The following is a 15,078-nucleotide window of genomic DNA, read 5'->3' on the forward strand; positions in this document are numbered from 1 at the left end:
TCATATCTCAAAAAACTCGTACGTTGGGGCACTCGTATCTCAAGGTACCACTGTATGTCCATTTTTGTAAGCCAAAAATGTTATTGAGAATTGATCTGTGTCTTGAGATTGCACACATATTGCAAAACTGCCTATCCATGTCGTCGTTAAGTAGGGAAAAAAGCAAACAATTGTTGTGAAATTCAGCCATTTCAAAAGGAAGAATGGCTGGGAGCCTCATGTCTTTGTCATCTTCCACAGTACCCTCACCCTGTCTGCTCTGTAGCTACCTAGATAGTAGTAACATAAAAAAAAAAAATCATACTTACGATCGCAAATATTGTTTAACTCCAGGGAAGATACTGTGAGAAGGTCTGGGTTTGCTCCACACTCCATGGTCACTTCCAGGAGCTATTTGGAACTGTCATTAATTCGAGGCAGGGTTGGAACTATCCATTGCACACTGAACACACACATACGGCCAATTTAGCAATGCCAATTAGCCTAAATTTAATCAGGAGTAAGTTCAGTGCAGATGTTTTAACACAGGCAGAGTGGGCTGACATTCCTGCCTCAAAGTGCCAGGTTGTATAGGACATCTGCATTTATTTGTAGATTGTTTGGCATCAGGTTCAATGAATTTACTCACTCCCATGACATTGTGCCCAATTTCTTTACTGCTGCATCGTCACCTAGTGTGATTCATCCTCCACAACAACAATAATAATTATTTCTGTAGCACCTTTTCATACTCAAGCTGAAGCAATTTTGCCACCAATTAACTTGCAGAGAGATTCTCATTTGGGTTCAGATCAGGACTGTTGCTGAAGGAGGTTCAAATACACATTAATATTCACCCTGCCATTGAGTTATATGAGCGGCGCGACTCCTGCTGCAAAGAACATCCCCAACACCATGGTGCCTCTTCCTCCAAACTTTACTGACTTCTTCACACACTTTATGTTCAGTCTTTTCCCAGTTCAGTGCCGAACATAAGAAACATTATCTGACTAATTAAATTAAACTTGCTTTTGTCCCTGAAATTAAATTATGGCCAGTTCTCCTTAGTTCACACAACATGCTCCTCAGCAAAAGCTAGTTTAACTTTTTTGTTGTTTTTGCTGGTGAGAGGCTTGGTGACGACGAGGTAATATATGTCAAGACAAATTATTGCCCTGTTTAAAATTGAATTGGCGAGCAATTCCAGCTGTGGTTTTGAACTGATCTCCCTACTGAGAGTCTCCGTATCATCCTGTTTTCTTGTTGGTGATCGGCCATTTTTTATTACTGGAATGACTTTGTTTCTTTGTACAGCCTCGCCGAAGAAAAAGGAATTGGAGAAGTCGTGCTTTGTAGTTAGACAAACAGCAAGAAAAGCTTCTTTAATGAATTCAGCCCTTTTTTTATTTTGTCCTTTAAATTAAAACGGACAGTTTGGACAGAGAGCTTACATTTTCAATTAGAAATAGAAAAGACGACAAATATGAAATTGCTGCTTAGTAAGCAATGGGCTTGTTAGCTTAACAGCTAAATGTGTCTTTTACTTGTAAACCTGTTAAGCACGTTAGTCTTCTGTCTTCTTGATAAAGAACTTATGAACGTTTGATACATTTGCAGCTTTATTTTAAAGACTAGCGACTGGGAGCCCGAACCGGGCTACAAATTCTACGTTTGTGAAATCCATACTGTTTTTGCAAAGAATTATTTGTTTTTTTAAGTCCTTGAAATGATTTTGTTATCATGGCACTGATTTGTGCTTAAAATAGACCTTTTCGGCCGTTGTAATGAAGAGCTTCCTGTTTAAACGGGGCTGCGAGACGTGAACTCAGCTCTTCGGCACAGCTCATTTGATTTTTTCCAGTAAACAAATTTTCAAAACAAACCGTATTTTACGACTCTAATCAGAGACGGAGTAATAACTATGTTGCCGTGGCGGATCATGTCCTGCCAGTTCCCGATGGGTGCATGGTTGATTAACATCAACCACAATGTTGACATTTGGTTCAACGACCGTTTCTATAGAATCCCAATTCATATACATCGGATTATCGAAAGGTTCGGTGTCCTCATCAGTCATGTGACTTTGTTTCCTACGCGTCCTTTCCGCAGCCGCTGATCTTTTGGCTGCGTTGCGATCGTCACTCATTTTAGATCTGAGATCTGCTAAAATTTAAACAATGACCGTTGTTAATACCCAGCCATCATTACTCAGTTTGCAATAGATGTCAGAAGGATGGATGCCAAAACCGAACTGCCCAAAGATAGATTTTGACGTACCAAGCAAATGGCGATACGTTCTAAATTACTTACGGTTCCGGAGCTGTTGAAGGGTTTAAGTCAGTCAATGATGTTAGTCCTGGAAAGTATGCCCCACCAAACCAAAAACCAACCGAACTTACTGTTATCTGCTTGAACCAACACCGACTTACTATACTCGGCCGTCCAACGGCGTCACTTAAGCATTCGAACATTCTTAGCCAATCATGCAATACTGCGTTCGCGTTTGCCACGTTCTGTTCTAACTCTAGAGGCAGAGTCCCATTGTATGGTTCTAACTTGTATTGAGTCGAGGTATTGACGTGAACACCATACATACGGATAGTATCAAATTATATATAAGGATTTGTACTGTGTTTATTAATTGTTGCTGTGTGTCATACAGTATATGTTTTGGTAAGAAACTAGTGCTGTATTATTGAAATGGTAATCTATATTTATAATTATACCTCAAGAATTACAAATGTCTAGCTGATACAGTGAAAAAAAGCATATATGTACAAATATAGTAAATGTATATTTTTATCAGTAAAAAAAAATCTGTAGTGCACTTAACAAGCAAATATATCAGATATATTAAATGTACAGTATATCATTTTTTATTGTTAGAGCAATGGTGAAACCTTTTTTTATAAGCCTTGTTTCAGATAGGTACATTTAAATAATATGACAGCTTATAATTATGTGAGCGTTTTATTTTCCTTTATGGCATACAGTATGTATTATGGATACATATTTTTCTAAATATTTTATTAGTATGTATTTTAAGGAAATTGCATTTATTTTAGTATTATTTTTATGGTCACTGAACAATAAGCCTACAACATTTCATTTAGTTAATAAAAAAATGAAGAGCTAATACCTGTGGTCTATAGTTTAATTAGAGGCTTAGTGAAAAAAAGTTTTTTAAAGGGATAGAGGAAAAAAAAAGTCAGACAATCAAGTAAGATGAAATAAGAGTTTGGTGTCGGCCTTAAAGTCTGATCAGAGCATCCCTAGACATTACTGATATAAGTAAGCCTTGAGTTACCAGAGTGACCAGATTCTCCGGACCGCAGTATGGGATTCTGGGTAGGCTGGGCAAGGGCTTGGGCTTAAGTGGAACTGGTGGGTGAGGGAATTGGGTTTTGGGGTTGGTTCAGAGGGTCGGTTGCTCATTTCCATCAATGACTGCTCAATTCCCATCATGCTGAATAATCTTGTATTGTGTCTTTTTATTTGGATTGTACTCTTGATTGATTTGCAAAGCAATATGTAATAGCACGGTCTGTGAAGGGGCCAACATAAATTTAAAGATAGACTGAGTGAGTGGGTGTTCTGTCATTTGAGTCTGACTACTGTATGATGTACAGTCATTCTGCCACCGAAGAACAGTCCATTATAGACGTGGGTGTAAACTTTTCACCACTGTATCTCTATATTCGAGTGTTAACCCCTGGGCTGAAGAAGCAGAAACACAATAACCCAAGACGACGTCGCTCTACAAACTGCTGCCCAGTTTATTAGATGAAGTTGATGGTGAGGTACTGAACAATGGCCAAGTGAACAGCCCTTTGGAAAAATGTTAATCCTGTCCTGCAGTAGTTCAGTCTCTGGTGATGATTTGATAGAAGGAGCGCTTTGTGTGTAACGACGACTCCAAACAAACCAATAATCCACACAATGAACAAAGAACGTAATTCCAGAAAATAACTTGGCTCCTCGGTGAATTGATTTTTTGAATTCTGATTTTTCATTCGCACTTATATTATGGATCAAATGCGTGAAAATGCATTCCACAGAGTCGCCTTATGATGCAAGTGCCTTGGATTCATTCGCCTTTAATGCAGGTTTCTGTGAGGGCGGCAGCACTTATTTGCTGTTTACAGTAGTCTGTAACTGACAGAGTGGAAGTACTAAATGAAATGTAGTAATCGCCTGTTTTTGGGATTAGTATATTGTTGCAGCGGTAATTGCAATTAACATACGGTTAATTGTGCAGGCCTATAAATACAAAATTTTGATTCATCTCTAATCCACCGAATTCCCTGTGCCACCATCGTTATATCATGCTGATTCAGTAAATTGATAGAAGATGTCTGCGGTGTGCTGTATACATTACCCAATTAATAAAAGGGACAAATTATGGTATTGTGCCAGTGCATACAACATTCTGAAAGTGTTTTAGGAGTTACGGCCTTGAAACGAGGTGGACCTGCATGGCCACCTCCCTCACTTCTTTATTTCTCTCGGCTCTCCCTGGATATTCTGTTCAGTTTTTGGTAACGACGCAGAACATTTGCATTGACGTTCCAATTTTTCTTCCGCTCCTTTTCTTTTAGATTCAGTTGCTGCAGAGATTGTTATCCCCGTCTACTGTCTAAGTGATGATGAATGCTCAAGTTACAACCGGCTCAGCATGGAGAGTGACGTGGACGACCCCAAAGACAGAGAGAGTGACGGAGAGGAGAATCATCGACCGACGTTGCAACACTATCTCTCCTGCAAACAGTGCGGCCTGTTGTTGGACTCGACCTTGGGTGGCCTGGACCTCTCGGCTCCGTGCTGTTTGAAATGCAGTGCCGACGACTCCAGAAACAGTGACTTGACAGCTGCTAGCGGGGACAAGGAGACCAGCTGCTCCGCTCCAAGTAAGCACAAGATGTACTCGTGTAAGCTGTGCAACTTCTCTTCACGCTATTCCAACCATCTGAAACGACACATGAAGACCCACAACGGAGAGAAGCCCTTTAAGTGCCCTCATTGCCCCTATGCCTCTGCCCAGCTGGTGAACCTCCAGCGACATGTACGCACACACACCGGCGAGAAGCCTTTCAAGTGTGAGTACTGTGCCTTTGCCTGCAATTCTCTGGGCAACCTGAAGAGGCACGAGCGTATGCACACCCAGGACAAGCCAAACAAGTGTGACCTCTGTGATTATCGTGCCAACAACAGTCGCAACCTGAAACGACACATGATGGGCCACGAAATGGAAGAGTCTTCTGTAGAACCAGAAGGTAATTCATCAGAAATGCCTGGGAAGCTGTTGGAAGTTCAGGTTGATGCACACAACTGACACCAACAATCTGATGTCGTAGATCTGTTGTCCGTGCTCACCGATACAGAAATATTTTGTAAGCAAAGTTTCAACCATACGTGCAAAGTAGTCAAGAGATTCAATCCTGAATTAGAACAACCCGTTGTCATCACACACATCCACCATAGGGACACTGTGGTTACGTTCACACTACAGCTCTAAGTGAAGCTAGTCTGGCTTTTCAGTTCATATCCATTTTTTATTTCACTGTTCAAATTAGTTTTGCAGGCGATTCAATAGATAGACAGATAGATACTTTATTAATCCCAAAGGGAAATTCACAAATGAGTGTGTACAAATAATTATCCTTAATCTGCCCCACATATCCAGAATTAGTTAAAATTGTCAGACAGATCTGGCCGAATAGACCCCAGTGCTTCACATTGTTCCAGTGCAAGATGTCTGCAAGTTTCATACCCAGTGATGGCAAGGAAGAGACGCAGAACATGAAACATTTGGGGTTGTTAGTTAGATCGCAGTCAGCATAGCATCAGTATGTAGGAACGTCCAGGCTGCGGAGGGGTTCTGATGCAGCACGGTGGCTTGACAGTTTCTGAGGAGAGGGACGGGGCGTTCGATTACTTCTATCAACATCGGTCTGCCAGGTTGTCTTGGAAAAGTGTGGAGCTTGAGATGTGCTACTTCTGTTGGAAAATACACCGCAATTAGGTTGTAATGGGCTAGCGTCAGTTGCTCCGGGTACTTATGAAGTCCGCCACCTTGCTGTCTTTCCATTGGCATGCTGAGTCAGCCCTGTCTTGATTTTGAAAACAAAGAGATGACAAAGGTGGCATAAACATTCACAACAACGTTAACTGGGGGAAAGTCTCTGAACAATTCTGATTCAAGCATTCAAACACAGGTCACGTAGGTCTGGATTGGATTTGGTACCAGTTGTGAAAGCCGTCTCAATCCACCCTGAAGAGCCCGAATTGGTTTTTTGCTGTTCACACTTTCTTAAAAAGATTAGATCTGTGTCACGTGGGTGTGTAAAAATCACATTTGAGCTGCAGTGTGAATGTAGCTAATGGTTTAGTTGTTAATTGCAACACTGATGGGCAAAGATACATTAAAAATCAATCCTGTTGGGAGATTTATTATTACATCATCTATCATCTAGTGTCCCTCGTGTCCGTCTATCTCTCTCTGTCTCTCTGTGTGTGCGTGTGTGTGTGTATACAGGGTGGTCCAGATCTAATTATGCAACTCTTAATGCAGTGCAGGAAAACAATACAATTTCGGGTGATTGGCGCTACCAGTCCGGTCAAACATTTCATTGATTTGGGAGATTGTGTTCCTATGCGCTGCAGGCGGTCCAAATTCCTCCAACATCCTGCATTGCACGGATTGAAAATTGTGTTGAAAATTGCATAATTAGATCTGGACCACCCTATATTTATTTATTTATTTGTTTGCACCTGGAGATCCACAAAGGGAGAAAATGAATCACGTATCATAAAGTAGTTTTTATTCCCGAGCTTTCAACCTCTGCCAGGGGCCTTCATCAGAGGATAGTCATTAGACATACAAGAATCAAAGGTGATATACACCAAAATAAGTTGGAGGAGCTAGGTCAGTGTGTTTATATAGGTCGTAAAGTTTTATTTATTATGAACATGTTGTTCTTAAGTTTGCATATGCTGGGTTTATCCCCAAATGTCTGTTAATAGCGTTTTCGTTTTATAGCCAAGATTCAGCCACCTCTCTGGCACTTTTCGTACTGGCCTTAAATCTCATTTGTACATTGTCCCAGTTAAATGTACATCCTGTTGATTTTGTATGCATATAGATCAGTGATTGTATACATATATATACATACATATACAGGAAGGACTCACCATCACTGATCTGTACACATATATACACACTGTATATATACAAACAAACACAGATAGGAAGTCAAATATGTTGAACGTTGATCCAGCCAGTGTTGGTGTTGTCTCATAGACTGAGGCTGCCTAACAGCATGGCGCATTTCCATCTGTCCCTTGCCGTGTGTATCAGTTGTGCTCTGTCCAGTTCCTTACATTATTTATCCAGAATGATGTTCTCCTTCCTCATGCACATTTCTTTCAATCTTTCCTTTTCTAATATATTGTAATATCTTGTAATTGTGTCTTTATATGTGTGCAAAGTATTTCTTTTCTTCTTTTTTTTATTAGATATTTTCTGTGTGAAGGGTTTTACTCAACTTATGTAGAACCTTGTGATTCTCTCTCTTTCTCTGTCCATGACTGGCAAGCCAAAAAAGAGAAATGGATGGTGACATTTTTGGTGATTTGGTTCCCTCTGGTGTCCAATTCTGGGAATTGCAGTGCAGGAGCCAAGTCTTTTTGGTGCTTCGTCTGGTGGTTGCATGATGCTTTGGTCTTTGTTCCAAGGAGTTTACATTCCTGCCTGCACAAGGCAGAATCGGCAAGGGGGATGGAAGTGATGCAAGGCTTCTACCTCCTCGCGCACCTCCATTCTACAAAACGGAAAGTAAGGGAATAGACACTCCACTGGCCCAGCGTCACCCTGTGTACCTTTAAAATGGTCCCCTTTAAAAACTTGCTATGCCTTATATGCAAGTCTCCCATTTCTCTCTCTATATATATGGAAGGCCATTATAAATAATTTTATTGTGGTGGATTCAGGAGGCTGTGTGTGTGTATATATATATATATATGTACTTCGCAGCGGAGAAGTCGTGTGTTAAAGAAGTTATGAAAAAGAAAAGGAAACATTTTAATAATAACATAACATGTTGTCAAAGTAAATGCATGCAATTAATATCAAATGTGAAACACGCTATTTTTCCATAAAAGCTTTCACCACTTGCTCAGTATAACACCCTTTGGCTGCGGCCCTGACAAGGTCAGCATTACTTGAAAAACTAATCTCGACTTGTAAAGATCGTCTCTAAATTGCCTCGCTAAACATTGAATAGCTTTATAAACACGGTCGATTATCACTGTACTGTAGTTATTATACATGAGACCAGCAGCACTCAACCTGTGCGGTACACAGGCAGCTGTTAGGTGGTATGTGTGGAAACTTCAAAAAAGCAATTAGTACAGAGTGGGACTTAAAAGGATCGTTTGTTACACAGAAGCCAAACCCGAGTCCCCATGATAGATAGATAGATAAATACTTTATTAATCCCAAGGGGAAATTCCCATACTCCAGCAGCAGCATACTGATAATAACAATATTAAATTAAAGAGTGATAACAATGTAGGTAAAACAATCAATAACTTTGTATAATGTTAACGTTTACCCCCGGGTGGAATTGAAGAGTCGCATAGTGTGGGGTCTCCTCAGTCTGTCAGTGGAGCAGGACGGTGACAGCAGTCTGTGGCTGAAGCTGCTCCTCTGTCTGGAGATGATCCTGTTTAGTGAATTCTCCATGATTGACAGGAGTCTGCTCAGCGCCCGTCGCTCTGCCACGGATGTCAAACTGTCCAGCTCCGTGCCTACAATAGAGCCTGCCTTCCTCACCAGTTTGTCCAGGCGTGAGGCGTCCCTTCTTCTTTATGCTGCCTCCCCAGCACACCACCACATAGAAGAGGGCGCTCAGCTGTGGTTCGATTCCACCGTTTCGTCTCTCGGTGCTCTGCCAGGGGTGTTGTGGGAGTTGTAGGAAGAGATTTGTGTCTGTGAGTAGTTTTCAGTTTTAGTCCTGGCGGGTGCTCATGGCTGACTGCAGATTTATTTATTTATTTTTTACTCCCACCAGTTTCACCATCAGTGCATCGGTCATCTGACCTACTTGTATCGGTATCATCGTAAGGGTTTGTTTTTGCTCAGTCCTCGCTTCTGTTTCTGTGGATGCTTCTTACTTCTATCACCTCTTATCCCCATCCAAGTGCTGCCAGCTTGATATTGGCATCAGGGTGCCTCCTCCAAGTGTTTCCTGGTCTACTTTGTGCTTTGGGGTTACACGTCAATGACTGACGTGTGGCGTTTGAAGTTGATTTTCACAAGGTGTGCCTGAGCCATCCTCATCTTTTCAGGATTTCCCCTTCCGCGAGATGCTTCTGTGTTCTTTTTGATGATCTTTGACCAATGAATGTGTGGATCTTCCCTATGGTGGTTTCTGTTCCTTAGTGAAGAACTGACTTAATACTTGAATTTGCCGCTCCAGATGCTCATTAGGTGGATGAAGGCTGCCCATGCCTTGCTCATTCTAGCTTTGATGTCCACACGAGTGTCTCCTTGCTTGACCATCATACTGCCAAGGTACATGTTGTCTTCCTCCTCCTCTTCACTTCATTTTAATTCTTAACAATTGTTGTGTGAACCGTATCATGAAATGGAAGTTTGCTCGTTTTCTTGAACGTTTTTGATATACAGGCTGGTCTGTGCTTACAGTAATTGCACAGTTACAGGCGAGCACACATAAGCACAGTATTACTATTCATCTTCAGTTATTCTAGTGACATCCATTTTTTTTTTTACATACAAAGAAAGCAGATTAGTTAAGTTATATGATGGATTTTTGTCTGTTGTCAGTAAGAGTGCACACTACGGCCTTTATCATTTTCAGTCATTTCACACGTTGCTGAATGTAAGCAGCAAATGTGCAGCCACGCAGTAAGCTCAGTCCCAGGTAGGCGGCTTGATCAGCCAGTTGGCCGTTTAGCTGAGCGACAAAGCGTTGCTTTTAATTTTCAAGTTTTTAAGAACACGTCTTTTGTGAGTGGAGCTCAGGGGTCCCCAACTCCGGTCCTGGAGCTCTCGAGTGGCTGACCGCAGCTTTTCATTCTTAGCCCATTTCTTAATCAGTGACCTGTTTTTTTTCTGTTACAATTAACTTCTTGTGAATTCATTTTGTTTGACTTGCTCTTGAAGACTCAGACCCCTTCATTTTTTTATTTTTCCTTTATTAGCAACGAAACAATAACGAGATACAAAATCAACCAAAACATGACCAGCAAACTGTGACCATCATACAATATCTGAAAATAAAGAAAGGCGACGGTCTCAGGAATGTCAGTCTGCTCAGGTCGACAAAACATTTTATCAGTGCAATTAGAAAAGAGACAATCGACAGTTTCGGAAATGTCTGCTATTGCATAATGAGAGCAGCAACAAGCCATGGAATTAAAGAACAAGTTTAATTAAGAAGACTCGGCGACTAATTAAGCAACTGGTGGAAGTGAAATTAGTTGGAGTTTGAGGTCCGGACTGAGTTGGTCTTCTGTTGTGCCACTTAAGGAAAGAAATGAAGCGATTCAGGAGAACAAATCTTACCAATACAAGATAAAAATATAGATATTTATTAATCCCAAGGGGAAATTCACAAGTCAATTAACATGAATTCAAAAGAAGTCAATTAGCAGCAAAAACAGGTCACTAATCGAGAAAGGGGTTAGAATGAAAACCTGTGGCCCTCCAGGACTGGAGTTGGGGACCCCTGGTGTCGCTGTTGGGTTAGCGATGGGTGTTTGTGTCTGTGTTAGGCCTTTTCTCAACTCCGTGAGGTACCTAATCAATGTATAAAACTATAGGATGCTTAAGTATTAACATAGTTTTAATTATTTATTTTGTGATTTGCAGTAATTGCTTCCCTGTCACTTTATGGATTTTTGTAAAATTTTTATATATACATAATTAGAATGTTTGTCTGTCTGTATGTTCCCTGTACAATCCTACATCTTTTGACCGATCCTGACCACATGGACAAGATAGATAACATTGGAACCCAAAATCGTGACCCTGGAACTCCCAGTGGGTTTTTTCCCCCCACGTTTGCTTCAGTTTGCTCACCAGGGCCCCCTGCTGGCTCAGAGCAAATGAAACATCTGAACAGACAGAAGCCTGACTAGCAGACTAAATGAGTAGCGCTTAACATGACTTGCATGGGCAATGCCGTGTGCTGCTTCAGTCTACTGTAATATAAAATGGGATGTCGTGTGATGTCGTGTGAGGAGGAGTGCAGCGCAGCACAAGCAAAAATCAAAGGGTTGTTGGTTAACGCCTGCTTTGGTGACTTTTCTTGGTAGTTTAAGGGCTACGAGTCTGCCCATCTTGAACTAAGAGGACAAGTCAGGCATGACAGCATTCATGGTTACAACCCAGCGAGGGGTTACCACAATTCTGGAATCCAGTCAGACTAAAAATGAACAGATTCTTGACTCCCAAGAGAAGAGACATTGATAGAGAGGGAGTGTAGATGACAGAGGGGACAGCTAGCAAGAACGACAGGGTTCCCATTTAAAAAAAGACAGAAACCTTTGCCTTTTCCCCAACCTCAACCCATTCTACAAATATACCCAGGCAACGGTGGGTACTTTGGCTGGTAAAGTAATAAAAGCGTTATATATTTTTACTGATTTTTTTTTTTTTTTTTCCAACTTCTATACAAAATTAGGTTATAGATGTCGGCAGGAGCAGAACTCGTTTGTAACCCAAGGGCTCCCTGCATTCGTTTCTCTTAGAAACTCTGTAATTTGGGAGGAAAGGGGGTTTGATTTTCTTAGCAGATTCCAAACAGAATTATGGCAACCCATCAGTCGGCCTTTGACTGAAAGTCCGTGGGGTTGAAGGTGCTTGACATGAGCTCTAGGAGTTTGTAAGTGAGGCTCAGATGGAGAGAACCTACAGTGACAAGTAGCTGCTCTCGCCATCAGAGGAGATTGGAGACTCCTCATTTAGCCCAATAAAATGGTCAGGGCTGTGGAGTCGGTACACAAAAACCTTTAATTAACACTCCGATTCCTACATTTCAATTTATGGTACCACCAACTTCTGACTTTATGGTATGTCTAACTCCAGTATTTCAATTTATGGTACCACCAGCTTCACTTTTTGGTACCTCTGACTCCAACATTTCAATTTATGGTACCACTGACTCCAACTCCATTTGTAATTAGACTCCTGCATTTACTGTGTTGATGGAAAGCACACAACAAGCAGGATACAAGGCATTTCATCACTCCCCTTGTGAATCAACAGGTTACTTTTTAGCACCCTAACCTGTTGAAGTTAAGGTTGTGGCTTACAAACATTAAACATTAGACTAAACTTAAAAAGACACTATATCTTTAACTAAATTCTAGAAGAAAAAATGTTTAATCAGATCTGTACACGTGAAATTGGAAATCTGAACACATTATATTACAGTTTACACTTTAGGGTAAGTCGGCATATTTTTACCGACTCCAACTCCGGTAACCCAATAATTGCTTGAGTGTCTGACTCCACAGCCCAGGTAATGGCGTACTCTTCACTCTGAATCCCGGGGCCCTGTATCTGAGAGAGTGCTGTCTGAGCACATTGATCACCGGGGACGCTGTCTGAAAAGACTTTCTTGACCAATGAGCTTTTGCTCCGCCCCCTGGTAGCCAGTATCGGGGTTGACAGGAGCTGTTCCCACCATTTCTGTTGGAAATGCCGTATCTTTTTATAGAGCAAGCTGTGTGTTCCTGATCGACTCACTCGACTGACAGACAAGCAATTCATAGCAATCTGCAGGCAGCCTAAGGAAAAACGGTGTTTATTAATGGAACAAATTTCATGACCCTGAGGCCCAAGAAAATCCAACAAAAAAGAGAAAATAAAAACAGAGAAAACGGCAATGGTGTTACGAATGCGATAATCAGAATTGTGCAGGCTTAGTGCCGCTCTACGGCAGTTACAGGACACATGGTGGCATACAAGTCAGTGGCATCGGGGATCGAGTGCTGATCTGATTTGTGTATTGCATACAAAAGTGTGCAACACAATGAATGGTGATGTGAAAAAGTAAATGCCCCCTTCCTGATCTCTCTTTTTGGCTGTTCATAATGCTTACTTATTTCTAACCTCTAAACAAATTTACTATGATACAAAAGGCAATCTGAGTATGCGCAATGACCCATTTTTAAATAATCATTTGGTTTTTCGAAGGAAAAACAGTTCCCGCAGACACGGGGAGAACCTGGGAAGTGAACCCGGGTCTCCTTACTGCGAGTCAGCAGCGCTACCCACTTTGCCACCGTGAGGCCAACTTCTATCATCCATATGAAAAAGTAATTGCCCCCTCAGTTCATGGACCAGGCTTGATTACTTGCTTGATTAGCTCTGTTGAATGTAAACATTTGCACATTTGTGAAATTTGTAAAAAAAATTCTAAACTCCCATTCCTCATTTTGGGGTACTGAGTGTTGCTTCATGTGAGGGGGAAAAATGAATTTAAATTATTTTAGGCTACAATAATACAAAATGTAAGAAAAGTGAAGGGGTCTGAATACCTGATGAATCCACTGTGTTTACCATTGCCAGGAGGAATGTGGTGTCTTTTGCCCACTAGCAGTCCCTACTCTTGCCTCGCTGCTCTTCAGACCGTACTGTAAATTTTCAGACCGTAATGATTTAAATTAAATTGGCCATTAAGTGATCGATACTTTTCGGTCTTTCCTTTTGTGCCCTAGGGTTAAGTATGAATCAAGGCACAAAGCAGTAAGAGTTCGGTAGGTTTTGTTCGGCCTACTAAACAATTTTTTCTCTTCTACTTTTAGATGCTGTCGTGTCCGACCTGACCCTCCATGTGAACAGCAGCACGGACTTCCTTCAGACCTACAGCAGCCTGAAAGCCGACATGGATCCCCGCAGCCTGCTTGATTCCAGAGATGTGGCAGAGGAGTCGGACACCCTACCTGAACTCCTGTTCCCTTTCACGTGTCGTCTTTGCGGCCTAGTTCTAGACGATGGCTTCATGCATGAGGATAGTTCGTCCAACCAGATCTGCAGCAAATGTGGCCAGGAGGTACTATCCCAGGAGACTCCCAGCAGCCCCGAGAAAACGGACAAAGTATACTCTTGCGCCCTGTGCCCATTCATAACCCACTACCCCAATCACCTTGCCCGCCACATGAAGACTCACAGTGGAGAGAAGCCCTACAAATGCCAGCAGTGTGATTATGCTTCTGCCCACTTTGACAACCTCAAGAGGCACCAGCGGGTTCACACTGGGGAGAAACCCTACAAGTGTGACTTGTGCGATTACGCCTGTGGTAATCTGGCCAATCTGAAGCGGCACGAGCGCATCCATTCGGGCGCCAAGCCCTTCAAGTGCAGCGTTTGCAGCTACAGTTGCAACCAGAGTATGAATCTGAAGCGGCACATGCTGCGTCACACGGGGGAAAAACCCTTCAAATGTCAGGAGTGCCCTTACACTACAGGCCATTGGGACAACTACAAACGACACCAGAAGAAGCATGGCCATTCGACCGAGGGCTGGACTAAATTTCAGATGATTGAGGAGTCCTCGTAGTTGTGACTCTGTGGAGGGTTCAAAAGAAATGCACACTCCTTTGCTGGGCGGCTCGCCAGTTGAATTCATCTCCTCAGACTTGTTTGTTTCTTGGCCTTTAAGTTTTGTGTGCCAGTCATGAAAAGCCCAGGGTTTGCTTTTTCCTGTTTTTGATGGGAAGGGTGGCAGACAAAGGACTACAAAAAAAAAAAAATACACGAGGAGGAGAGAAGTCCAGCGGGAAAGGGGGACATGTGTGGCATACTGCAAAACGGGGCCGTAGTCTGTGCCCTGGTAAAAGGTCAAGAAATGGCGGGGTTACACATGAAGGCCCCAGAGTCCAGGTGTTAAATCAGCCTTCAGGCCAAGGGTGGGGTTTGGGGGGGGGGACGGACTGCACTGCCCATCATCCAGGCCGGATTGGCTGCTCAACTTTCTTGTGTCCATTGGGTGATGGTTAAGGAACATTCTGGTTAGGATATTCAACATTTACAAAGTCCTACCCCTGCCTTCCTGCCATTGCTTTTAT

At 42.1% G+C, this 15,078-nt stretch overlaps 1 protein-coding gene across 2 annotated transcripts in view; it reads left to right on the top strand.

The window, feature by feature from the left end:
* Nucleotides 1-14,763, top strand: part of znf513a (zinc finger protein 513a) — a 52,499-nt gene extending 37,736 nt beyond the window's left edge. The window contains exons 3-4 of one of the 2 annotated variants that reach the window (XM_039749484.1): nucleotides 4,578-5,252; nucleotides 13,816-14,763. In XM_039749484.1, the coding sequence (XP_039605418.1) occupies nucleotides 4,578-5,252; nucleotides 13,816-14,570 (1,430 nt within the window). In that variant the 3' untranslated portion in view covers nucleotides 14,571-14,763. The remainder of the gene's footprint in view (nucleotides 1-4,577; nucleotides 5,253-13,815) is intronic. The other variant, XM_039749485.1, reaches the window with a different exon arrangement.
* Nucleotides 14,764-15,078: the final 315 nt, after the last annotated feature.

The sequence above is a fragment of the Polypterus senegalus genome, chromosome 3 (assembly GCF_016835505.1).
Source record: "Polypterus senegalus isolate Bchr_013 chromosome 3, ASM1683550v1, whole genome shotgun sequence".
NCBI classification, from domain to species: Eukaryota; Metazoa; Chordata; class Cladistia; order Polypteriformes; family Polypteridae; genus Polypterus; species Polypterus senegalus.